This window comes from Festucalex cinctus, chromosome 1, assembly GCF_051991245.1.
Source record: "Festucalex cinctus isolate MCC-2025b chromosome 1, RoL_Fcin_1.0, whole genome shotgun sequence".
Taxonomy (NCBI): domain Eukaryota; kingdom Metazoa; phylum Chordata; class Actinopteri; order Syngnathiformes; family Syngnathidae; genus Festucalex; species Festucalex cinctus.
Window position 1 is genome coordinate 61237753 of NC_135411.1, and position 25155 is coordinate 61262907.

A 25155-nucleotide genomic window follows, 5' to 3' on the forward strand; every position below is an offset into this window, starting at 1 on the left:
AAATCTCCTTCCAGTGAAAGGAGGGTTCACTTCATCGGCATTCTGTGGTCTTGACGAACGACACTTATGAGATGGCGGACACTCTGACCTATGCTTTGCCCAGCTTCTTTAGATTTCTGTGGTCAACAGAAGCTGCTTCACGACTCTGCGGTGGAAAGAGCAAGCAAGCAAGGAGTCAGGAACTTGGACGTCAACGGATGTGAGATCAACACAGTGACTCGGCCCAACTTGATGATGACCCCACATAAGGATTTGGAATCGTAAATATTGAACAGCTTTATCATTTACATTTGTTGATGGATGACCAGAAGGACATTTGCCTGATAGTCGGTACTTTATTCTTTACGGAATCGCGATACTGCCAGTAAACATTTGTGATTCGCAAATATGTTGCAATGTACTTGTAGGCTAAATGCTAAAAATATATGCCCCCCCTATATATACCACAAGTGCATGTGCATGAGTGGATTTATGGTAAAAATGAAATCAGGCCCTGTGGACATAATAATAAATCATAAAAATTACAAATATTGTTTACTTACATAATTTTCAAATGGCATAATGTAGGCCAAATGAAAAAAAAAAAGTTTTTTTTTTTTTTTTGCATGTGCAAATCTGTACCCGGTGGCATTATGGTGAAAAATTTTCAGTTTTTAGCATTTAGCATACAAGTACATTTAACATCCACTATGTATTGGATTCATTGCCAATGACAAAAAAAAAAAAAAAAAAAAAAAAAGTTATTATCCAATTTTAGTCTCAGTAGGCTACAGCTAAAAATTACACTTGTGCATGTTTGTGAATTGTGTGCATAGATGATTTCAAATGTCAAAATGCAGAAATCAGTGCAGAAAATGTGCTCCAATTCTGTTATGACCCACTCACAACAGCAGACTCAGGGTTGCTTGAAGAGTTGGGCGGGGCTTTAGCATCACGTGTCTTTTTTGTTTTTCTTTCGGCGTGTGTCTGTGGGGCCCCTTGCGCGAGGCACACGTGTCATCAATTAACTAATCAAAGCCCGGCGGCAGACGCCGCGCCGCCTGAGGGGCGGGGCAAAATCCACAGCCACTTGCTTTGCCACCGACAAGGGAGCAGTTGGACCTGAAAACGCCACAAGTAATTTGGTTCGACTTTTGAAGCTTCCCATCATGGAGTGTAACGACAAACGTTTCCTGCCTTGGAAAGACTACATGGGTCTGTCGGGTGAAATGCAACGAATACTGGATGGCAAAACCTCCAAGCAGTCTCGCCCAGCGGCCTCTAAAGTGGACGATGACGTCGGTGCGGTTTTTGCGTTTTTGCGCGTCGACGCACTCGCAGAAAGAAGCGAGCCCGAGGCCAAAGGTGCTGCAGCTGTTGTTGCTGAAGGTCCAGGCTTCTCCTTCTCCAGGCGACAGCCAGTTGACGGCCAGTGGGAGCTGTTGACCGTTTCTGGCATGGGAGGAGGGACCAGCGGTCCGCGGCATCGCATGAGTAGCGCACGTCAGCAGAGACCCGAGCAGGAGCCTCCGTCTCATGCAGGTGCGAGCATGAGCTGCAGTTTTTGTAAGCACAACGGGGAGAGTGAATTTGTCTACAGTTCTCACTGGCTGAAGAATCTTGCTGGAGAGGTTCTGTGCCCCTTCCTGCGCCAGTACGTGTGCCCACTGTGCGGCGCCACTGGGGCCAAAGCCCACACCAAGCGCTTCTGCCCAAAGGTTGACGGCGTGTACAGCTCGGTTTACGTTCAGTCCAGACGTCGATGATCGGCTGACATTTGACATAGACTGTCACGTGCGAGCACCCCCCCCCCCCCCCCCCAAATGCATGTGTGTGTAGTTTCTGTTTTAAGTACTGATACGTTTGAAGACGTGGTCGGCTCGTTCCTTCCTTGTTCTTGTTTTGTGGTGTGCAAACCTGTTATGGAAGGTTATTTTCAGGATGATGCATGTGTCCTGAAAAACTTAAAGTACCTCTTTGTGAAGAAAAAGTGTGTGTTAATGTGTAACGATACCCAATTATAACTGATTGTAAAACCGACACTTTGTGTTGTTTGATCTTTTGCTTTTGATGTGAAATAATTTGTTAATAATGAACCTAGCTTTACTTCACAAAATGTTCATGTAATTATATGCAGCATGGGAAAAATCACGTTTGAAACACTATCAGGCACTGTGAGGGTGTACAAACACTGTACCATTTTGTATTGTATCATCTGTGTTATGTTACACCAAAAATATTGCTACAGTGTTTGTATGTATACTGACAGTGCAATCATGCAAATGTATTTTGAATATTATTAACAACACATAGGCAGGTTTGTGGTGGGTAGCAACCGAAACACAAGGTGGTGGCCAAGGATACTTCAGGATAACTAAAGATTATGCCAAATAATTCGTTCAGGAGTCTCTAAATACTGCTATATATTTAACTACATATTGAGCACATAGGAGATTTTTTGCACACAATATGCTGTTTATTAACAATACAAAATGTGCAGAAAAAAGTTTTTGAACAATTAACAGTGTTTAGCATGAATGACATTTGCACATGCACTTGTTTCGTTTAAGGAACAAATCATATTTTCTCCCTTTGTTTCATTTTCCACGCACCCAGTGCGGTTCGAGACAGTTTTACCTGTGGTGGTCAGGGGGTGGCAGGAAATAAAAGGTACTATACTAGTGACACGTTATCAGTCTAGCAACTACAACAAAGTCTGACATTTAGGTGCAGTTGGCACTGAGGACGCGGGGGACACGTTCCCCTCAGTTTCATAAAGACCACGTTCCTTCCCATGCACTTTTACCACGGCAACGTTCCTCTCCCATCCGCTACAATTACTGATGTGTTTAAGGTACACAGAAAATGTCAGAATTTGTACCTCTGAGTCAGAATTTTAATCAATCCTCTTTCTGAAGTCAGATCTCCAACTCAGCAAGGGAAACAAATCTTACAAGCAGACATAGACTACTCACAAGAAGTTAGGAATATTTGTCTTTCAGGTGAAATTTCAGGACGAGTCTAAAATGCATTCAAATCTTTACAGGTGAAGTTAATGTGACCTCCACTAAGCTTTTGAATCCACACGGCCAACTGTTAAAAATGTTTCAGTACTTTTTGCACAAGTTGCTGTTCTCTAACGAGGAGCTTAACGGCAAAATTCACAAATGGCAATGCTCCAGCTCAAGGTGGCATCATCAAGGAATTCCTGTTGGAGACTGGGGAACCTCAAATGGAATTTCCTGCACTTTTTCCAGACCTGAATTTTATTGAAAACCTGTGGGATCCGCTGAGTGTAGGATGCTATCATAATTCAGCAGACTAATGAGTCGACTTGTGAACAGCATGAGATGTCATTGTCAAGCGGTAATTGATGCTCAAGGGCCTATGACGAGTTATTGAGACGTTGAATTTTTGTTGTTGTGGTGTACATACCTGCCATTGTTAACTTTTGTTTCAATCAATTGTTTGAGATGAGGAAATCACCAGTGCATCCTTCCACTTAACCCTTCAATTCACAAATTACGATAACTTACATCAGGATTTTTGTATTTTTATTTTTTTTTACTCAGTTTTTATTCTTTAGGCATGAAAAAAAAAAAACTTCATTTTTTTTTTTAAACATACACTTTAAAAAGGAGTTGGTGACATGTCCACTTGGGTGGATAATGTGCATTTGACCAACTGATGAAATACGGTTGTAAGAAAAGATTAAATACAAAAAATAGTGTAAACACTATAGAAAATGTCTGTTTGATTTTTAACATTGTGTTTAGACTACATGTATTGCAAAAACATTTACCCAATGAAAAGTTTTTATGAAGTACAGATAGTAATTTTCACCCATAATCACTGCCGCTGTCATCATCCCCACTTGAGTCAGATGGTATTTGGTCGACTATCCTGTAAGTTTTGCTAGCATGTTCTGCACTTGACCACTACAAAACATAAGGACTGGGATTCTTATTCTCAAATACTAAAATCCATAAAATATTGCTAATAAAAATGATTTAAATAAAAAAACAAAATGCAGATTAAGTATTTTCAAAAGCAACAACGTTTGCAACCCTAATAAGTTAGAGTCACTATACAGCTAATGATGTCTAAAGTCCAATTTACTGGACTCATGATCAATCGCCATTTTCCTCAAATTACAAAGTCAATGCTTGGCTATTTTAACAATGCCTATATTTGTTGTTGCTTGATGTTCCAATATACTTTTTACTTGCAAGGGCCTCCTAGCATAGAAGAAATAGACATAGACACTTATTCCTTCTCTTGCACGTCACATCTTAAATCTTCATGCATGTTCTTATCTTATTTATTATGTACACATTTGTGTATTTAAACATTCATTTTAAATATATAGTTATTTTAAAGTTATTTTGTTGGACTCACGTTGGCTTAGATCAAAATAACTTACCTTATTTTATAAAAAAAAAAAAAAAAAAAAAGACATATACAGCTATGCTTGATTATATTTCGCTGTTAAACTAAATACTCTTCTGGCGCTTTCGCTCAAGATCGAGAACTTCCGTTAATCGACGTACGCATGAGCATTACGTTTAATTTTATTTTTGAAATTGAGTGAACTTTAGTCTTTTATTTTGAAATTAATCCGAGCTTCCGCTATCGAGCTCTGCTTGAGCGGTGAGAGCTATCTGTTGCGCAGTCGTTATTCAGATCATTGGGCTTCAGCGTGCACAATGATAACGCTTCCGCATCGTAAGCGGCCGTCTTCGTGGCCTGATTGTGAGCAAAATGTAGCTTGCTGTATGCATGTTTCGGGCCACTGCAGTGAGAAATCATGTCTTTTAACTAAAGTAAGACGGGACACGTGTAGAAAGACCGCGAAAGTGTGGATAGCGCTGAAAGGGACACTGAGATAGAAAACATCCCCAGCTACCATCCTACTTGTTACAAGCGTATCACATACCATCGTCAGCTGTATTATGGCAAGCAAAGACTCCAAAAACAGACAAATTAACCACCTTCATAGTGGTGAGTACATTCATATTTGTGACTGTATGTAGTTGACTAGCCAAACACGAGCGATTGGGATGTCACGTCCTGGGGGTGTTGGGCAACATTATTATTAACCGTTATGGTTCTGTAATAGGCAAACAAAATTTTACAAAAGGAGAAATGCATCCCTTGCACTGAAGCAGGTTTGTAATATAAAATAAACAACGTTACATGCATAGAGGCATCAGCTGTTTGCCTGCAATTCAACAAAACTTAAAAAAAAAAAAAAAAGAACAAGAAAAAAGTACCACTATAGCTGCTGCAGAGCCTACACTCACTCCATTTCCAAGCATCCACCATAAAGAGAGAGGTATGTACTAGGGATGTGACGATATCCAAATGTCACGATACGATATTATCACGATATGAAGCTCAGGATACGATAATTATCACAATATTGTGGGGAGGTTGGCAATATTTAAAAAAGGTCACAATATCATAAAAAAAAAGAACACGTACTAAAAAAGCACAATATTGTGCTTTTGTACATAACATCAATGTTATGTTATTTTTATTGTTTATTATTATTATTATTGTTATTTTGTTAATGCACACACACATTGAGTTCCCCCACATATTGATTTGCTTCACAGGTATATTATGTTCCCCTTCATCTTTACAATTAGCATAGATTTTAAACATAGAATGCCAAAACATCCATAATGAAAATTAAATTGCACTAATAAACTAGCCACTAGAGGGTGCTAGAACTGCACAAATGGAAATCAACCTGACTTTTTTTTAACAGATGTGTTCCTTTTAAATATTGTGAACATGACGACGACGATATTGTGGCAGTTTTAATATCACAATATCACCATATTTCCCTTATTGTGACATCCCTAGTATGTACTACTGGGAATAATGTGAATATTTGGATGAATCCTGCAGGGATTTTACATGCATAATATCGGGTTAATTCTACAGGGGAAGATTGCCATTTGACACCACGTACAAGGTCTTCTGTGATTCAGTGATTGTCAAGAGGATTTTGGACAACCAAGAACTAATGCGCATGAGCAGTCTAGATTCTATAAAGATGTTCAAGGAAACTGTGCAGAAGCATGAATCGTTGGATCAGTTTCCAAATTATTCGTTTTCTTATATTTTCATGTCATTTTCTTAAGCAGTATTCAGGGGCGGCATATTTCAGTGGTAGGGTGGGCATCTCCCAGCCCAGAATTTGTGGGTTCGATCCACCGCCCTTGTGTCCATGTCGAAATGTCCTTGAGCAAGGTACCAAACACCCAATTACTGCTGTTGCTGCGCTATTAAAAGGTTAATTATGGAGTTAAATTAGGGCCAAAAGTTTTGTACTTGAAAAAATTAAACTTGAAACTGAAAATTGTTGTGTTGATCTTGAATTTCACAAAATATAAAAACGTATTCAAAATAAAAATAAGCATGTGAAAAGTTTTTTCGGGTCAAAATTAATTTTGATTCACTTCGGTCCTGACTTTGAATAAATTTTTTATTTTCAATTTTTGCTTCCATATATATTTTGACATTTGAGGTCTTATTTTTTTCAGTTGCATGTTTTTTTCTTTTCAGATTCAGATCTTATTTTTTTGGGTTTCAACGCATTTTTCAGTTTCAAAACTTTTTTTTTTCACTTTCAAATCGTTTTTCACTTTCAGATCTTTTTTTTTCCAGTTTCTTTTTTTTTTTTTTCTTTTCAGTTTCAGACTTTTGACCCGAATGTTACGTGGGGGTGTGGTGTCAACTGAGCAGGACGTGGAATCATGAGTGACAGCTACACAAAAGCGCTTTGGGAACACCCCCAAGTGACAGTGCCTTCAGGGAACGTAGCAATTAAAAGAACTCAACATATATACACCATATTCGTGTGTTTGGCAGCATGTGAATTGATATCAGTGACAAAATTCCACTTCAAAGTCTGTTTTAGACAGTACTGAGCACCAATTATGGTTTAGCAGCAATAGGTTGTGCCAGGTTTGCCGTACAACAGCGACGTTTAAGCGTCTTAATGTGTCCGATGTCGATGTCGGCATTTTGAACGCATCGTATTCTCCCGCTGGCGTCCGGCCAGTTACCGTCAGGACAACCAAATGCACAGGTGAGACAAGCTAAATAAGTGTTGCAAAATCATAAACAGAACGGGGCTGTTTTTGTGACAACATATTTTTTGGTGTGACGCATTATAAATGGGGGACTTTGTCAAAGCTGAGCTAACGTTAGCAGGAAGTATCAGCGACAAGCAAGCACTGCGTTTGTAAACAACTGAGGTAAAGCTAGCCACCTTTTGTTTTTACGCGGTCTACTCCGCCGCACTTCATTTTTTTTCTGTTCGCCCTTTTGTAGGATTTACTTCTCTCTCCCCAGCCACTTCATCTAGCTTCTCAGGCGGGATCCCAAGGTGTTCCCAGGCCAGCTGAGAGATATAGTGTCTTCAGTGTGTCCTGAGTCATCCCCGTGGCCTCTTGCCGTTGGGACGTGCCCGGAACACCTCTCCAGGGAGGCGTCCAGTTGGCATCGGAGACAGATGGCTGAGACGCCTCAAACATCTCCTCTCGATGCGGAGGAGCAGCGGCTCAACTGAGTCCCTCCCTGATAGCCGAGCTCTTGAGGGAGAGCCCGGACACCCTGCGGACCAGACCATGTGACCTATTGACACCCCAAAACAATGCTGCATCATAGTGGCATGTCTGATATATGATGCACACCTTTCTATAAATATTAGCATTTTTGCTTAATAGCTTCTAGGTCATGTGACCTATTGGCCCCAAATTAGTAATGGCTCATAGTGAAATGTCTGCTCAATGACACACACCTCTTTTTTTTTTCTCCATTTCAACCTTTCCTTCATTTTAAATTAACTTAATATTGTACATATCAATGTTATTGCTCAATATCACCCCAGAAGAGTGCATTCCCAGTGAAATGTGAATTGGTACTGTGTTATAGTGAAACATATTTTAAACTGACAATAATAATAATAAAAACAAACATCTTTTAAACTGCGTTTGAATTGAATTGTATTTTTGAAAACCGATCCTTTATTTTGAAAAGCGGACGTCGTTCTCCGTGAAAGTGTCTCTTCGAGCACACTAACGTAAATCCTACAAAAGGGCGAACAGAAAAAAATTAAGTGCGGCGGAGTTGACCGCGTAAAAACAAAAGGTGGCTAGCTTTACCTCAGTTGTTTACAACGCAGTGCTTGCTTGTGGCCAATACTTCATGCTAACGTTAGGTCAGCTTTGACAAAGTATCCCATTTATAATGCGTCATGCCAAAAAATATGTTGTAGCGAGTAGTGACGGGAGTCGGAGACAGAGTGTTGAAGTCCGGAGCCAAAGACCGGCGATTTATTGACATCAGCTTCTCAGCGTTTAACAGCAACAACAGCAACTCACTCTGCGCGAGGCTCACAGACCTACCAACATTTTGTTCTTTTATCCTTTCATCCCATCCAACTCCTCCTTCGTCCCAAGGTTCCGTGGGTGAATTATGTTCTAATCACTACACAAGCCCCCCCAGAATTCACCCACAATCAAACTCCGGATGACAGGGCGGCAAAACTGCCCGACCCCTGCGGGTACAGGACCCAGTGAGCGAGGGTGGGAGGGACACCGCCGAAACACCAGAACAGTCCCGCGCACCAACTGGCGGGGATGCAGGAACAGCTGGAAGGTACCCCACACGGTCCACAAGGCGCAGCCCAGGGGGGGCAGCCGCGGCGGGGGCGCGGGGCACGTCCAAGGGTCCGGCCAGGTCAACATTTAACTTGCAACCCGGTGTCGGAGCCCCAAAGCGACTGGGTGTCACGGTCGGAAGCCTGGTCGGCCGCCATCCGGGAAAAGTCGAGGCCCAGCTGTACCGTGTTGACGGCTGCCCTGGACAGACAATGAAACATACATCCATTGTCTTAGTGCCGTAGGTCCGGATAGGTGCATCGTTGGCCGCTGACAGGTGCGGGCCGTGAGTGCCCCCGGCAGCATCTTCAGCCGAGGCAGGCAACACGCTTCTGCGGGCCCCGGAGTCACAAAGGAATTTGAGTCTGGAGAGGGTGTCCATAACAAACAGCAGCCGGCACTCTGCGCCCCCACTCACAGCTGCAACTGAGTGGAGGCGTTGCCGTTTCCCGACGCAACAAAGGAGCAAGGGGCGTGGCCCCTCTTCGCCTTGGTTCCAAAACGTGCGTGAAAATAGCATAAGCCAGGGGCTGATCGGCCATCCACGGCAGCGCGTGCCTTATGAGGTGCAGTTGCGGTCGCCGGGAATGGGAAGGCGCGTGCAGAGGCCAAGACCTCGTGGTTGTAACGCTGGGTGGCCAGGCAAAAACGGTCAGCTTCCTCCACCAGAGCACGTGGCTCGGAGATGGTAGTGTTCGCTAGCGCTGTCTGGACATGAGGAGGCATGTGGCGCAGAAACAGTTCAATAAACAAAAAGTTTGGCTCCTCCGCGCCAAGCAGGTTCAGCATTTTTTCCATTAGCTCGGACGGCTTACTGTCCCCCAGGCCCTGGATGGCGAAAAGGCGGCGAGCCCTTTCCGGCCGTGACAGCTCGAAGGTCTTAAGGAGGTACGCTTTGAGCCCCGCGTACATATCCCGTGCCGGGGGAGAGGTGATAAAACTCACGGCTCTGGCCGCCGTGGAGCTCCCGAGCGCGGTCACGACGTGGTAGTTGCGCGTGGAATCGTCCGTAATTCCCCGGATGGCAAACTGAGCTTCAGCTTGTACAAACCACGTCGCCGCAGTCAACTCCCAAAACTCCGGTAACTCAGCGGAGTTCGCCATGTCGCTCAGTTCGATCAAATTATCAGCCTCGGAAACGTCAACGAAGTGGATGTCGGGGTCACCAATGTAGCGAGTAGTGACGGGAGTCGGAGACAGAGTGTTGAAGTCCGGAGCCAAAGACCGGCGATTTATTGACATCAGCTTCTCAGCGTTTAACAGCAACAACAGCAACTCACTCTGCGCGAGGCTCACAGACCTACCAACATTTTGTTCTTTTATCCTTTCATCCTTTCATCCCATCCAACTCCTCCTTCGTCCCAAGGTTCCGTGGGTGAATTATGTTCTAATCACTACATTGTCACAAAAACAGCCCCTTACTGTTTGTTATGATTTTGCAACACTTATTTAGCATGTCTCACCCGTGCATTCGGTTGTCCTGACGGCAACCGGCCGGACGCCAGCGGGAGAATACGATGCGTTCAAAATGCCGACATCGACATCGGACACATTAAGACGCTTAAACGTCGCTGTTGTACGGCAAACCTGGCACAACCTATTGCTGCTAGACCGTAATTGGTGCTTAGTACTGTCTAAAACAGACTTTGAAGTGGAATTTTGTCACTGGCATTAATTCACATGCTGCCAAACACGCGAATATGGTGTATATATGTTCTTTTAATTGCTACGTTCCCTGAAGGCACTGTCACTTGGGGGTGTTCCCAAAGCGCTTTTGTGGAGCTGTCACTCATGATTCCACGTCCCGCTCAGTTGACACCACACCCCCACGTAACATTCAGGTCAAAAGTCTGAAACTGAAAAGAAAGAAAGAAAAAAAAAAAAAAAAAAAAAAAAAACGAAACTGAAAAAAAAAACGATCTGAAAGTGAAAAACGATTTGAAAGTGGAAAAAAAAAAGTTTTGAAACTGAAAAAATGTGTTGAAACCCAAAAAATAAGATCTGAATCTGAAAAAAACAAAAAACAAAAAAAAACATGCAACTGAAAAAAATAATCAAAATATATATGGAAGCAAAAAATGAAAATAAATAATTTATTCAAAGTCAGGACCGAAGTGAATCAAAATTAATTATGACCCGAAAAAACTTTTCACATGCATATTTTTTATTTTGAATACCTTTTTATATTTTTTCTGAAATTCAAGATCAACACAACAATTTTCAGTTTAGAGTTTTATTTTTTCAAGTACAAAACCTTTGACCCTAATTTAACTCCATAGTTAATGCCATGCCAGTGTGAAGCGCTTTGGGGTCATTAACAGGTGGGGGGGAAAACAAAAAACAAAAAAAAACATTTATCATATTTTTATGCTTAAAAAAAAATATATAAATAAAATCACTCTGACTCACAGTACCTATGTAGCAATTTCTTCAAGTACTTTTCACTCTTGCTGTATTATGGTACATGAATTTCTCTAATTGAATAAATATCACCGGAAGGCCATGGCTGGTATAGCCATGAAAAACGGCTATCCATCCATTGGCCGACTAATGATCCTACTCCAAGGGAGGTGCTGAAGCTCATTAGTTGTAAGTGTAAAACAGGAGGAAGTGCTTTAAAACGGCTCCTGTTAATATTCAAACATGCATTGCACTGAGCTACGTGGTTGCCAGAATTGTCACAATATGTTTCCATTGATGCTAGTAAAGAGGGCACCCTTGATGACAGTGACGATGATGCAATTTAACTTTGATTAAAGATCGTTTGTAACTTATTTGGAGAAATGTATTCATTTCTGTTTATAAAATTAATATTCAAGTTTACTTGAAAACCTGGGCCCCATTCTACGCTTGCTTCAATAACACGTTTTTTATGACCTTTTTTCAATGACTCTTTCACATCTAGTGCTTCGATCTCTCATATTCCACATATGAAATATTTATTTCATTGCCTGAAAGAATGGAATATTAAGCTTGACCCATTTTTACTTTCAGAGATAATTGATCACGCCCACATGACCTAGTAAACCAATCAAGACGCAAGACATCATGTCTGCGCCGGCACGTGAGTATTGCTACGGACAACCAAAGCAATCCTTCCTTAAACCCTCAAACTACGAAAAAATGACTGCGCTGGATCAAACCAGCTGAATCCCTCCAAAATGACCATAAACTACTAAGTCTGTAGCTAACCATCCACACCTTTGGTGACTTACTGTTTACTATAAATGCCAACAAAACATTGAAACTATGAGGTAATATAAATTCATTCTTAGCCTGCTTGACAGGAATTATGTCCAAAAACTTCGGTTTTGCCAACAATTGGTCGAAGTGAGTGAGGCGACTGTCTTTTATGACTTCTGTGGCAGCTGCCAGCAATGTGTATTTGCTTTGTTTGTGGGCAAAGTTGCATGGTGAGGGAGTGAAAATACCCTTTGTAGCTGCCCTTGGCCTCAATGAGAACATGTGGAGTTTCATACAGGCGTTTTATTTTCCGACACCGTGAAAACTATGAAACGGAAATACAAAAAAAAAGCAAAGGGTCAATATCACATTTTCAACAAAAACCTACATAATTAACTACACAAACTTTAATAATAGATAATATAAGCAATTTACAAATTATAAAACATACATTTAATCTAATATTAAAACAGCCATCACAATCCTTTAACAAATAATTCAAGACAAAATAACACACCTTGTTCCATAAACCAAGGGTGCTAAAACAGTTGAAACAATCACTTCAGGGGGATCCACATCCTACACAAATAAACAATACGTGAACAGATAATCAAAAACAATCGTCATAATAAAATAGCCATGGAAACTGCCGAAGCAAACACCACACGGAGCAGCATGTTTAACGTGCCAAACAATGAGTGAAGCCGACTGCCCCCTGAGCAGGTGACACCTTTTAACCTTAATTACCCTCACCCCAGGCTGACGGTACACAACTGCCACCTAGTGGCCATTTCTCATAATTCATTTACACCCTTTACTAAAAATGTAAAACCCATCCGCAAGCTTCGAAGAAAAATATCAGCGTCCTGAAAATACCTGACCGAGTAATCACAAGGTAGATTTGACTTTTCCATTACTGTGGATGCACTTTAGCTCATCTCAACGTGTAAATATCCGAGGGGGCTGCTTGCCGCATATAGTGGGCGGGGAGGGGTGTGTCACGGTAAGGTCAATTGTAGTCAAAAGTGGTTACAGAGGCTAAAATGTTTTGGGGGGTTTTCCTCATAAATTCCCAGATTTTATAAGATAATTACTCACTAACTGCATGGAATCTGCTTGTGGAACTTGTTGGGAAGGATGTTTACCAAGTTTACCAAAAAAAAAAATAATAATAAAAAATATATATATATTTCCCAGGCGCTGGAACGAAAGTAATTTTCTAGGCACTTTCTGAGAGCTAGCCGATGGCCTATATTGGCTTATGAGCAACCTTGTCTGAATGTGTGCTTGGGCTGTTCACCAATATGTTCACTCTGAAAGATTACTACTCCATCACATAATGATGTTTCTGTTGAAAAATAAGAAAATGGACTTGTGTTTTACAGACATTGAACAGCCGGTTGGTTGTCAAGAACATCCCCCTGAGCCGCAGGTGGAAAGCTCCATTTTGGGGCAAAAGTCTCCACAGCCCATTCATGTTAAAGTGGAAGCTGCAGCTCCGCAGTTTCCCCATGTTGAAGAGGAAGAGGCTAAAGTGGGCACGTTTCCACTGACTGCTGTTTCTGTGGAGAGTGAAGACAACCAACACAAACTACCCGAGTGGCTTCATCATGACAGCCCAAGTGGAGACCACTGTGGGGGACCCCCTCCAGACGGCCTCATCGCTCCACTGTCTGACAGTGAGGACGTGGAAGAACATTTGAGGAGCGACACAGACTGTGAAGGTGACAACGAGCAGTTGAAATGCTCTGAAAAAGAGAAAATCTGCAACAAGAGCACGAGACGAATGCAGAAAAAGGGTTTTCCATGCTCAGTGTGTGGTAAAAGTTTGACAACGAAATCAATATTGCAGCAACATATGAGAACACACACAGGAGAAAAACCCTTTAGATGCTCAGTTTGTGGTAAGAAATTCTCTCTAAAGTCGAATCTGGTCACACACAGGCAAACACACACAGGCGAGAAACCCTTTAGTTGCTCCGTTTGTGATATGAAATTCTATCAAAAAGGAAATCTGGTCAGGCACATGATAACACACACGGGTGAGAAACCCTTTCGTTGTTCAATTTGTGGTAAGAAAGTATCTCAAAAGCATGTTATGGTAACACACATGAGAACACACACGGGAGAAAAACCATTTAGTTGCTCGGTTTGTGGTAAGAAATTCTCTCGAAAGCAAGATATGGTCAGGCACATGAGAACACACACAAAAGGGAAACCCTTCTAATCGTTCAATTTGTGCTGGGTCCACTTTGACTATACACATGAGGACACAGAAGGGAGATTGAAAGTTTTCTAGTGTTCCCCAATTTCCCCAAATACAGTGGCCAATGCAGAACACATACTATTTTCCTGAAATTTCATAGGTGTGAAGATATGTAATGTACCTTGTAAATGTATCAAGCTCTTTCTCTTTTCCTTAAAAAAAAGTCAATTTTCTTACATTACAGCCTCCAAGTTAAATGAAATGAGGTGTGTGTGCGTGCATGCTTATACATTGTTTATTATGCTCAGCAAAATTAAACTGTTTTGTGCCGGTTAGATCAGTTATATACACCAGACAATGTGGCTCACGAGACTGCAGGCCTAATATGCAGGGCTCCAGACTGCCCCGTGTTGTATACGGTGACAATTCTTCCCTCAAATTTGGGACTGTGCAAGTAAATTGTTCATCTACGCACACATGTGCGACCAGTATTTATTTATTTATTTATTTTCAATTATTCTTGAATATTCTTTGTGGGTTCCAAATATCTGCAAACTTCAGCCCTTTTATCATTAAAACTCATTTGCTCCCAATAATGTGTAAATACGTATTTTGAAAATGTTTTATACGTTTTTGCTTTTTTATTTTTTATTTTTTTTAATCTTTTATTTTATTTTTTTATGCTAGAGCATATAGAAGGCTTTGATGCAGCCTCTCAACAGCAAAGAACAATTGCAGAAATGGTAGTTATTACGCAAACGGCCAGCTGGTGGCAGCAGAGCAAAGGAGATCAACCAGGGCCATGTTGAGAAAAAAAAAAAAGCTCAATTGCTCATAATTTTATATTTGTGAAAACTGATGAAACTTAGCTCTCTTCTAATGCTAATTGCTGCAAAACAGAAACAGATAGAAATATACTTTTTTTTCCCTGATGAAAGAAGAGACTTTAATCTTTCTTTTGATAGGTTCCATGTTTTTATAACAATAGAACATAATATTCTGTGGGCCTTGCAAATAAGTCAAAATCCAGTAAAGCAGCCGGGAGCAAACGGGATTGCTTCTGTAAAAATCTCTGGGAGTGAATGAGTTATTACAGTAAAAATGGGTGGAAATGTGAATATGAAAGGCAGTATACTTACTACCTTCTATTTCAAGTAGCCCTGGCTGAAGAGTGCAGTTCGAGGTGTGGCTCATCGTGAGGTGGACCTTTTAACATTTGACTCTGCCCAGACGGAGTCTTCACATCTTATTTTTTTTCTCCCACAGAACTTTTTTTTTTTTTTTTTTCAACAAAATTTGGATTTAATGACGCTCTGTCTAATGATATCACATTTATTTCTTAAAATTACTAGAGATCAATGGATTTTGAGCGTCTGTCATTTGGCAATCGTCGAAAACCCTGTGAATTACATTTTACTATAATTAGTAATTAATAATTACATTATTGGAAGATAAAGCACAAAATGCTCTGTTAAATTATATGACTTGTCTGATTGGTTTGCGAGAGGAACAATCAGTGCAGTGGTAACAGAAAAGAATGTTTAATAGGATAAGTAAAACACTGTGCTTTGAATGAAATTCTAATGAACGGGGAGGGAAAAAAAACAACTAGTTAGTTGGCGCCTATCTCAGCTGGTTTTTGGACAGCAGGCGGGGGACACCCTGGCCTGGACCGGTTGCCCGCCAATCACAGGGCACACAAACCATCCACACTCATAAGCACACCTCGGGACAATTCGGAGCGCCCAATTAACCTGCCATGCATGTCTTCGGAATGTGGGAGGAGACCGGAGTACCCGGAGAAGACCCACACGGGCACGGGGAGAACATGCAAACTCCACCCAGGAAGGCCAGAGCCTGGATTTGAACCGGAGTCCTCAGAACTGGGACGCGGACGTGGTAACCACTAGGGCTGGGTATTTCCGCCAACCTCACGATACGATACGTATCACGATACAGGGGCCACGATACGATACGTATTGCGATACATATGTATCCCACATGAGACACGCGCCATGTTAAGTTTATAAGTAAATAAATGTTGATATTCTTCCTCTGCTTTAATTTTTCTTAGCAAGACACAGTGTCCAATCACTGGTGAGCTATTTTTGCATTAATTGAAGGCAATTAACTTCAAAGACGCTGCTGTTTTTTTATTCTTTAGGTACAATGCAAGCTGCAATGGCAAACGATAACTGCCTATTTAAAGTTAACAAGCAATATCGATTCTGACGCCTGCGTATCGATACGTGTATTGTAATGAGGCCTGCAACGATATATTGCCGTATCGATTTTTTGAGCACACCCCTAGTAACCACTAGGTCACCGCGCCACTCTAAAGTACATCGGACTTAAAAGTAGAGGTCAAATTTGTCAAAGTTGATCCGAGACACCCGAGGATTCTCCACTTGTTTTTATTCCTTTTTTTATTTTTAATGCTTTATTTATAACAAGGTCCATAAACAGTAAAAAGTACTGTATAACAATATACATGAACAATATAAACACAAATACCATATAGAACATAAGGTTGCACAGTGTACCTATATAATACAAGGAACGAAAACAAACAAAATAACACCAAATATAAAATCTAAAGCAAATAAAAGGGGCTCGAGTTTTTTTTTTTTTTTTCCCTTAATATAAATAGTCTCTGCATAGTATTTTCTTTTTTGGCTGTTTGACTTGGCTGCAATTTTCGTGAATTCCGTCCAAATTAATTAAATAAATGGGATTTTAAAACGTGTTTGTCGCCAGAAAAAGACATGTTGCAACAAAAAAAAAAAGCAACGTTTAAAAAAACAAAAAAACAAAAAACACTTCCTGTTAAGAGCCCGCATAACATCCGGTTTTTAACAGCATCAAGAGGTTCAGCTTGTGTCTTGTGTTCACGTGAGCCTTCGCCCAGACACATACATCAAAATGCTGAAAGATTTGGTAAGGGAGCGACTGATTGCGGCCGCCGACGAAATCTTAGGACTGTTTGAAGCGGCGATAGCGTCGTACGAGGAGCAACTTTGTCGAGCGAGAGAGGAGACCGAGCGACACCGACAAAAAGTGGAAGCTGTTTGCAAGAGTCAAGTTGTCATACGCATGGAAGGTATGTTCACTAAACTTCCAATTAACATTTACAGGCGTTTATTAGCTAATAAGAGTGTAAGAAAAAAAAGTACACTACACCCATGGACTGGATGCATGTAGCACTTTCGTTTTTGATGTACAATACCCGGAAGTTACGGTGTGGGGGAAACTTTAGCGGAGCGCACTGTTGTGTTGATGTGATGTAAACTCCAAAATACTTAACCCTCTCAAAAAGAACAGGGGGCGCTCCTTTGTTTTATACTATGAATATTTGACCAATATGAGCTGAAATGTTTGTTTTGCTCACATCCTTTAGATGTGCAGAGGATGATCTCTCATCATGCTCATCACCCTCGGCTGCGTGAGCATCCACAGCGCCCCCTTAAGGAAGAGAAGGAGGCCAGTGCGATTATGTTGCCACAAGAGCAACCAGCCGAGCTTCCTCATCATAGTCGCAGTGGAGAGCAGCGTGGAGAATCAGCGCCAGAAGACCTCCAAGATCCACTTTCACAAAGCGACGACGTAGAAGAAAACAAGGCTTTGAGGAGCAATGCAGACCGTGAAGGTGACAGCAGACCATCGAAATGCTCCAAAAAGTGTTTTGTTCAAGTTTGCCAAAATTTATTGCAATACACAGCTGCAAAAAATACAAGAGTACACTTGCAGGGATTAGCAAAGAAAATCGCAAGCTAACAATTTCTGGAAGTACTTCACAAAAAGAGCTTGCAAGAGCAAGAATAATAAATAACAATGAACACACGTCACCCAATGCGGAAAAGATCTAACAAGAAGAGCTTGAAAAAAGGCAAGAATTAAACTACTGAAACAGGAATACTTACAAAAAAAGCCTCAAACAAGCACAAGATCGAGGCGAGACAGGAATCAAAGGCGAGGCAAGGAATAGGCCGAGACTAGTTGGGCAAAGAGGATCTTAGCAAGAGGAATAGTCTGACAAACTGGTGTACTCTCAGGCCCTGTTCACATCGAAGCAAATTCCTGAAATAAATCTTGTACAGACAGAAAAGTCTCCTGACTTGTGAGTGTCCAAATGAAGACACCTAGGACGTTTAATGGCTGTAATTCATATGCCAAGTCTGGAGTGGCGCTGTAGCTCTGTCATAGGGAGTAAACAGAAATCGTAGAAGAACAATCAGCGAAGAAGACGAACCCCTGATCTGAATAGCCGATAGGCAAAGACTTTTGAAGCCGTGAGGCCGCCATATTGCTCCTCCCAAGAAACGTTTCTCGTCATACGATCCTATACAGTTTACAGTGTTGAAATTAGAGAACATTTGAGACAGTACTTCGTAGAAACAGCCTGATTTATAATGTTTTAAATTTAAATCACCCCCATTTTTTCGGGGTCCGTAACTCATACATTGCAAAGTTTACCTCATGTTGAACCTCAATATTACTGTTTTTTTTTCCCTTCTTTTTTTAAGAGGTAAAAGTCTGTGGCCCTGACAGGCTGGAACATACTTATTTACTTCCGTTAACACGGAGTTGTGAGTGACGTTGCCTCTTCTTCTGTGCATGCGGGTCAAATTGCGGACGCATATGGTAGACATAGCCGACAGACTGCGGTCACAATTAATAGGTAATTGAAATGCAGACTCAAAAAAAAAAAAAAAAAAAAGATTTCATCAAGAAGTTGTAATTGAGCATTAAGACTTGCTGTGTAAACGTTCGTTTTTTTTTTTTAAACTGAATAATTAATCAACGCTAAAAACGCTAAACTTCCCTGCCTCGCTCTATTCACTTTCATCTAGTATGTGTTTCGTAAATGTGTCTTTGCCAACATTTTTTTTTATTTTTAATGGTCCAACGTTCCTTGCGACTCAAGTAACTATTAGCTAATGGGCAAACTGTCTGAATGTCTGCTAAAATGATGTTTCTGTTGGAAAATATTTTTGAATGTATGCCAGTAAGTATCATAACACAATTGACTTGTGTCTCGCAGATGTCCAACAGTTGGATTGTCAAGAACATCCCCCTGTGCCGCAGAGGGAGAGCTCCATTTTGGAGCAAAAGGATGTACAGCCCATCCATGTTAAAGAGGAACCTGCAGCTCTGCAGTTTTACCATGTTGAAGAGGAAGAGGCTGAAGTGGGCACATTTCCACTGACTGTTGTTTCTGTGGAGAGTGAAGATGACCAAGACAAAGCCCCCAAGTGGTCACAGCTTCATCATGACAGCCCAAGTGGAGACCACTGTGCAGGACCAACACCAGACGCCCTCATCGCTCCACTGTCTGACAATGATGACATTGAAGAACATTTGAGGAGCAACACAGACTGTGAAGGTGACAACAAGCAGTGGAAGTGCTCTGAGAAGGAGAAAATCTGCAACAAAAACAAGATACGAATATGGAAAAAGGGTTTTCCATGCTCAGTGTGCGGTAAAAGTTTGACAACGAAATCAATATTGCAGCAACATATGAGAATACACACGAGTGAGAAACCCTTTAGTTGCTTAGTTTGTGGAAATAAATTCTCTCTAAAGAAATATCTGGTCAGGCACGTGAAAACACACAAAAAAGACAAACCCTTTAGTTGCTCAGCTTGTGATAGGGAGTTCTCTCAAAAGCAACACATGGTCAGACACATGAGAACACACACAGGAGCGAAACCCTTTAGTTGCCCAGTATGTGGTAAGAAATTATCTCAAAAGCATCATCTCTCCACACACATGAGAATACACACAGGAGAGAAACCCTTTAGTTGCTTAGTTTGTGGTAGGGAGTTCTCTCAAAAGCAACATATGGTCGGGCACATGAGAACACACAAGGCAGAGAAACCCTCGTAGGCCCGGTTCAGTTTGTGCTGGTTTCGCTATGACTCCACACAACAAGGGAGATGAAATGTTTTATAATGTTCCCCAATTTACCCCCAATACTGCTGTGTCTTATGCAGATCACAGACTGTTTGATACAGTACATCACATACTGATGACTGGTGTTTCTGTGGAGAGTGAAGACTACCAAAACAAACCACCGGAGTGGTCAAGATATGAACCTGAAATTTTCAAGTACTGTTAAAATATCAATGGGAAGTCAAATCCGTAGCAGGCAAGGCCATCGTCTGAGATTTTAAGGTACTGTTACTTGCATACAAATATTACATGGCTTGGCGCCTTCCAATCTCGTCGATTTAATAGTACTGTACGTTCGGACACAAAACCTTCGTTCACAACACGCTGGTCTTTTGGTGATTCCAAGAGTCAAAAAGAAGTCCGATGGTTCAAGAGCGTTTTTAATCCGGGCTCCAGTGCTCTGCTGCCCCTCCCTTGGAGGTCAGAGCTGCTACCTCTGTAGAAACATTTAAATCACATCTTAAGACTCAATTTTATACACTTGCATTTGGCTGAATTATGTGGGCCGAGTGACTGCCGCCACATTCTTTCCCTCCCTTCTCCATACGGCTTGCAGGGGGTAGGTGTCACGTATTGATTTGGATGCTGCTTTACGGGTTCTGCGCTGGTTTGCCGGGATGAGATTCAGGGCGGACTATCACCTTGAAGTTGCCGCCATGGAGATGGCTGCTCTGACCTACTGGGCTGCGTTTGGATGAGGACCCACTTTCCCCGAGGACGTCTTCTCGCAGTGCTTCAACTTCCTAAATAGACTTTCGCACTATTCTAGTTAATATTCTTTCACAAACTATGTAAATTGTTGCCCATTCAGTCGGTATCCGTTGCAGCCTGATCATCCTTGAAGGGGGACTACTTCCACATCAAGCCAGCCTCCCTCAAGCCATGTGTGGCAGGATGAGATAATGCTCCACCCGGTGGGAAGCGTGTGGCAATATCTTAAATCCCTAGCCAATCAGCATGAGCGCCCTCCCTATATAAAGGAGTCAGTTGGTACCTGCCCTCAACTTGCTCTTTGGCTCTGAGGTCCGCCTCCTTTTAGGGTTCCTCATTTCCTCTATTGTGCCTCTCCTCCAGACGCCCTTGTGGTCTGGGTTAATCTATTTAGTAGCTGTGGTGGTGCTTCCCATTGGCTAAGTGGTTGGTTGGCATTTGCCAGTTTAGCTGGTGAGCTGTCGTGTGCTTCTGCGCTTCCTCCATTTCTCTCTCCAGTATTTTCAACACACAGATATCTGCGGAGACTGACTACAGTGAGCCACGGAACCAGCCCCGCAACGCTGCTGCTTTGCTTGTGTGGGTTTTAGTTCAGACAAGTTTCAGACAATTTGTGGAGTGTACTGCCATGCCCCAAGCAGTGGGATTGGAGTCACCTGACCATACTCGGCATCGTCCACTCCTATTGTCTGTTCTCTCAACTTGATTTTATTGGGACTGTCTCATCTGTCTTTTATTTCTTTTATTTTTGTAATTAATTTATTCTATTTATTGAAATTGTTTTCTTCTGTTTGCAGAAGGCTGGCGTGGGGGTCCCTGGATTGCTGTGCAGTGCGGTTTAAGGTCCCCCCACCCCGTTTGTGTGTTATTGGGGCGTGGAGTGTCTTTGTTTTTAAGGCCCCCCCTCCCCCTCCCATCAGCGCCCCCCCCCCCCCCACTACGTTTTTACTTTGCGCTCCAGTCCTGTAATTCTTAATTGGCAAGTCTTATTATACTGTGGATTTTAACTTTTTGTCTAAATAAAATAAATTTGTATATCTATTTGAACCACTCCTCGTGCCTCTTGTGTCCAACAAATTTAAGTGCCTCCCTTGCCACACATGGTTCAGCACATGGTCTATCACAGTGGCACAAATCTCATTGGATATAATAGTTCTCTGTCTTCTTACTGCTCCTTCTCCCTGTCCTCCTGCTCCTCTCTGTTCTTCTGCTCCTCTATGTCCTCCTCTTGCTTCTCCTCTCACTCTTACACTTTTCCTTCTCAGGTTGCTCTCTTCAAGGTTCTCCATTCGCCAAACACAGAGGAGGAGGCTCAAGACACTTATATGCTGCAGTCCTGATTGCTAATTGACCTTTCGCAAACTCCGCCCCCCAAACGAGCATTGACCAATCACACATTTAGCAACCGTTGCTATGTAAGCATAGTCCGTCAAGCTTTACTCAGCTCTCGATGATGCCCATAGTCTGATTGATTTTATTTGATGGCTTACGAGACTGCTAACCACCATAAAACTTTACGGAAGAAGAGTGACAACCATTAACAAGCTCCGGACCTCCAAAATGATTAAGCGGTGTGCCTACCGAGTATGTAAATCGGACTGTGCTAAGGTAAGACTATGCTAACTCTATCGGGCTAACTAGCTAGCTGTGGTGTAGTTTGCTTTCGGGGATATAACTGTCACAAAACAATATCAAAGTTATTGTAGTTACTATTAATGAATAATATATATTACAAGAATGCCATTGCCATCAGTTAAGCTTGTTCAGTCAGTGGTTAATGTTAGTTTAATGTCTTCTGTTAGCTTTTGCATTTGTCTAAATGTTGCGAGCTAACGTTAACACAAAGCTTCGTCAATTTTGGCAAACTTAGCGTCCTAATAAGTGCCCCGACCTTATCTTGTTTTCATTTTTCATGCAGCATTTTGTGAACAGACACCCGTCTCCGGAGTATCCCAACCTTGTGCTTGCTGTACAAGTGTTGAACCAGACAAGGGAGCAGCTCGAAGGCTGTTGAAAGCCACGCACACACAAAAACAAAACGGTAGACTTAACGTTCTAACATTACGTCAATATTTGAGTTGAAATGCAAATAAAATATTAAAATAAATATGAACAGCTTGTGAGACACTCGAGTACCAGGTAAAGTGACAATGAATTAATAAAATTTGCCATTTCATATGCAAAAAATGTGTACAGATGCAGAGTCCATGTGCAGGAGCCAGGAGTTTCCAGGTCCACAGCTGCTGATGCTGAAACAGAAAATCATGAACACCCCCTACTTCCTAGAAGCCATCTGGAAAACGACCCTGAGGAGGGACAGAGCACTGAAGAGGAGAAGAAATTGGAAGAAGAAAATGACAATATGAAATTAAATTGTCCTTAAAAGAAACTGAAATCGAAAGTCCGAAAACACAATTAGCACACTTAAAAAGAAAACTAAATCAGCTGTTTGTTTTAATGAAATTTCTAAAATAAAAAAGTTAAATATCGTGTCAAATTCCTAATACAAGATTGGTAATCAAACATCACATCTGGTATGTAGTGACCTACAGCTAGAGACAGTAATCACATCACATGACAACTACATTACAGTACTAACATTTTAAGTTGATATTTTTACTGTGAAGAATTTTGCAAATCCGAAACATGGAAGATGCTGTAAAAATGCAGATGTGGCTTTATCCTTGTTTAATATTTTTGTTTGTTTGTGTATTTTCTCCTTTTATAGATTGGAAAGACCATTCAGAATGTATAAATATCCAATTTTAATGAAACCTCAATAAACCCGTGAGGAAAACATACAATATTTTTCACAGCAACTTGATTCTGACTGGCTGATCCAACCTACTGGAATCTCACCTGGTGGCTTAGACCACACCCCACTGCATATTTCTTGCCTCAAATTTCTATCTCAGGTGCAGTTTCATGGAGTGATTGATAGTGTTTCTGTACAATTGAAGGATTAAAAAAAGAAAATGTACTTGTTGTGCATATAGCTCTTGCCTTTAGCCTTGGCTACCAGGCTCACAGGTTGACCAGTATTTATTTATTTTTACCCCTGGCTTTGTGCCACTGCTGAGGCATGCTTGTGGGGTAAATGTCATCACTTCTTGCACAGTGCAGGTCCAGGGTGTGCAAAAAGCGTGAGCAACAATGTGAGCGCAAAAACCTAGTGAACTGATTGAAAACACATAGCATTAGGTGTTTGTTTTGGAAAAACTATTACAATAATGCAGCATTAACTAGCTAGTTACAGCCATATAACCTTAACTACATCCATGGCGAGGGTGACATGAATATTTTTTTATGATGGACAAAGAATAACAATGACTGCGCTGATGCTTTCAAAGACAAAACCCCCCCACTAATGTTTAGCTAGCTATAAACACAGAGGTTTAGCTAACTTGCTGACCTAACTGTAATCCTCATATTTTAACAATACTAGACTAATATAAGTAAGAAAACTTACCCGGCAGTACAAGAGCACGACTGGTCCATAATGCTGTGCTGGTCATGGGGTTTTCTCAGATTTAGCGTGCGTCCTGTTTGTTTCCCCTTCGCTGGCTAATTTAATATTATGACTATAACCCTCCACTGCATTGTAAACCTTTTTGCCTCGATCTGGAGGATATTGCACTGGTATTGCTCCAAAAGAAATCACTAATACACGCCGGTGTAAGTCTTCCCGTCACGGCTTGTGCTGTCGGAGTCACCAAGCTTGACGGACTAGCAACAGTAACTAAGGGGGGCGGAGCTTATGCGAAAGGTCAATTGCTTACCAGACGTGAATGTGTTGAGTTTTGAACACCTGTGTGCTGTAAGTTGATACCACTGAGATGTCACATGAGAAGTGTGTTTAACAACAGAACATTGTATGTTGTGTTTTGACAAGTTAATGTGTAATTGACTGCAGAGCGTATTGCAGGTTGAGCTTTTTACATGAGAGGTGTGTGCAACAACTGAACATATTGTGTATAGTGTTTCGACAAGGTGATTTGCAATTGGTGTCAGAGTGTAAATAAGGAAAGTCAGTCTAGGGAGTCATAAGGGAGTGTGAAGTAGTGACAATTCGGGTCGAGTGATTGGTACATGAAGTTAAGGTTGTGCAAATTGTGCCAATTGTTTAGATTTCTGTGTTAACAATCGTGAAAAACTGTAAAAGAACTATTGTTTTCTGCTACAAGAACAATTTGTGGCGAATGATGTGAATGGTGCCAAGAACTACTAGTGTTAATAAAAAAATTGTTTAATCTGGAAAAAAAAAATGTTTTTTAAATTTGAGCCAAGGCTCACTGGTATTAAAACATTTTACTTTTTTTGTTACTTTTTTTCGAAATTAGATTAGGATATTTCGTTTTTTCTTCCACGTAAGGACAGGGATTTAATCAATTGTTCTACTTTGAGTATTTCTTTTTACACAAGTCAACGTGTACTTCTTGTTGAGAA

The 25155-nt window shown here is 41.4% G+C and overlaps 2 protein-coding genes and 1 long non-coding RNA gene across 3 annotated transcripts; all 3 read left to right on the plus strand.

The window, feature by feature from the left end:
- Positions 1-1014: 1014 nt before the first annotated feature.
- Positions 1015-2021, plus strand: LOC144003340 (nanos homolog 3-like). The gene has a single exon (XM_077499495.1). It carries the CDS (start codon positions 1149-1151, stop codon positions 1743-1745), a length of 597 nt encoding a protein of 198 aa, XP_077355621.1. The 5' UTR covers positions 1015-1148; the 3' UTR covers positions 1746-2021.
- Positions 2022-16862: 14841 nt separating this feature from the next.
- Positions 16863-21756, plus strand: LOC144003262 (uncharacterized). Its single transcript, XM_077499330.1, has 3 exons — positions 16863-17146; positions 17444-17692; positions 19088-21756. The coding sequence occupies exons 1-3, from the start codon at positions 16969-16971 to the stop codon at positions 19930-19932; spliced, it is 1272 nt and encodes a 423-aa protein (XP_077355456.1). The 5' UTR covers positions 16863-16968; the 3' UTR covers positions 19933-21756.
- A 147-nt stretch (positions 21757-21903) lies between these two features.
- On the plus strand, positions 21904-23675 carry LOC144003367 (uncharacterized). Its single transcript, XR_013278953.1, has 3 exons — positions 21904-22317; positions 22628-22750; positions 22906-23675. It is a non-coding gene; the product is annotated as an uncharacterized LOC144003367 (long non-coding RNA).
- Positions 23676-25155: the final 1480 nt, after the last annotated feature.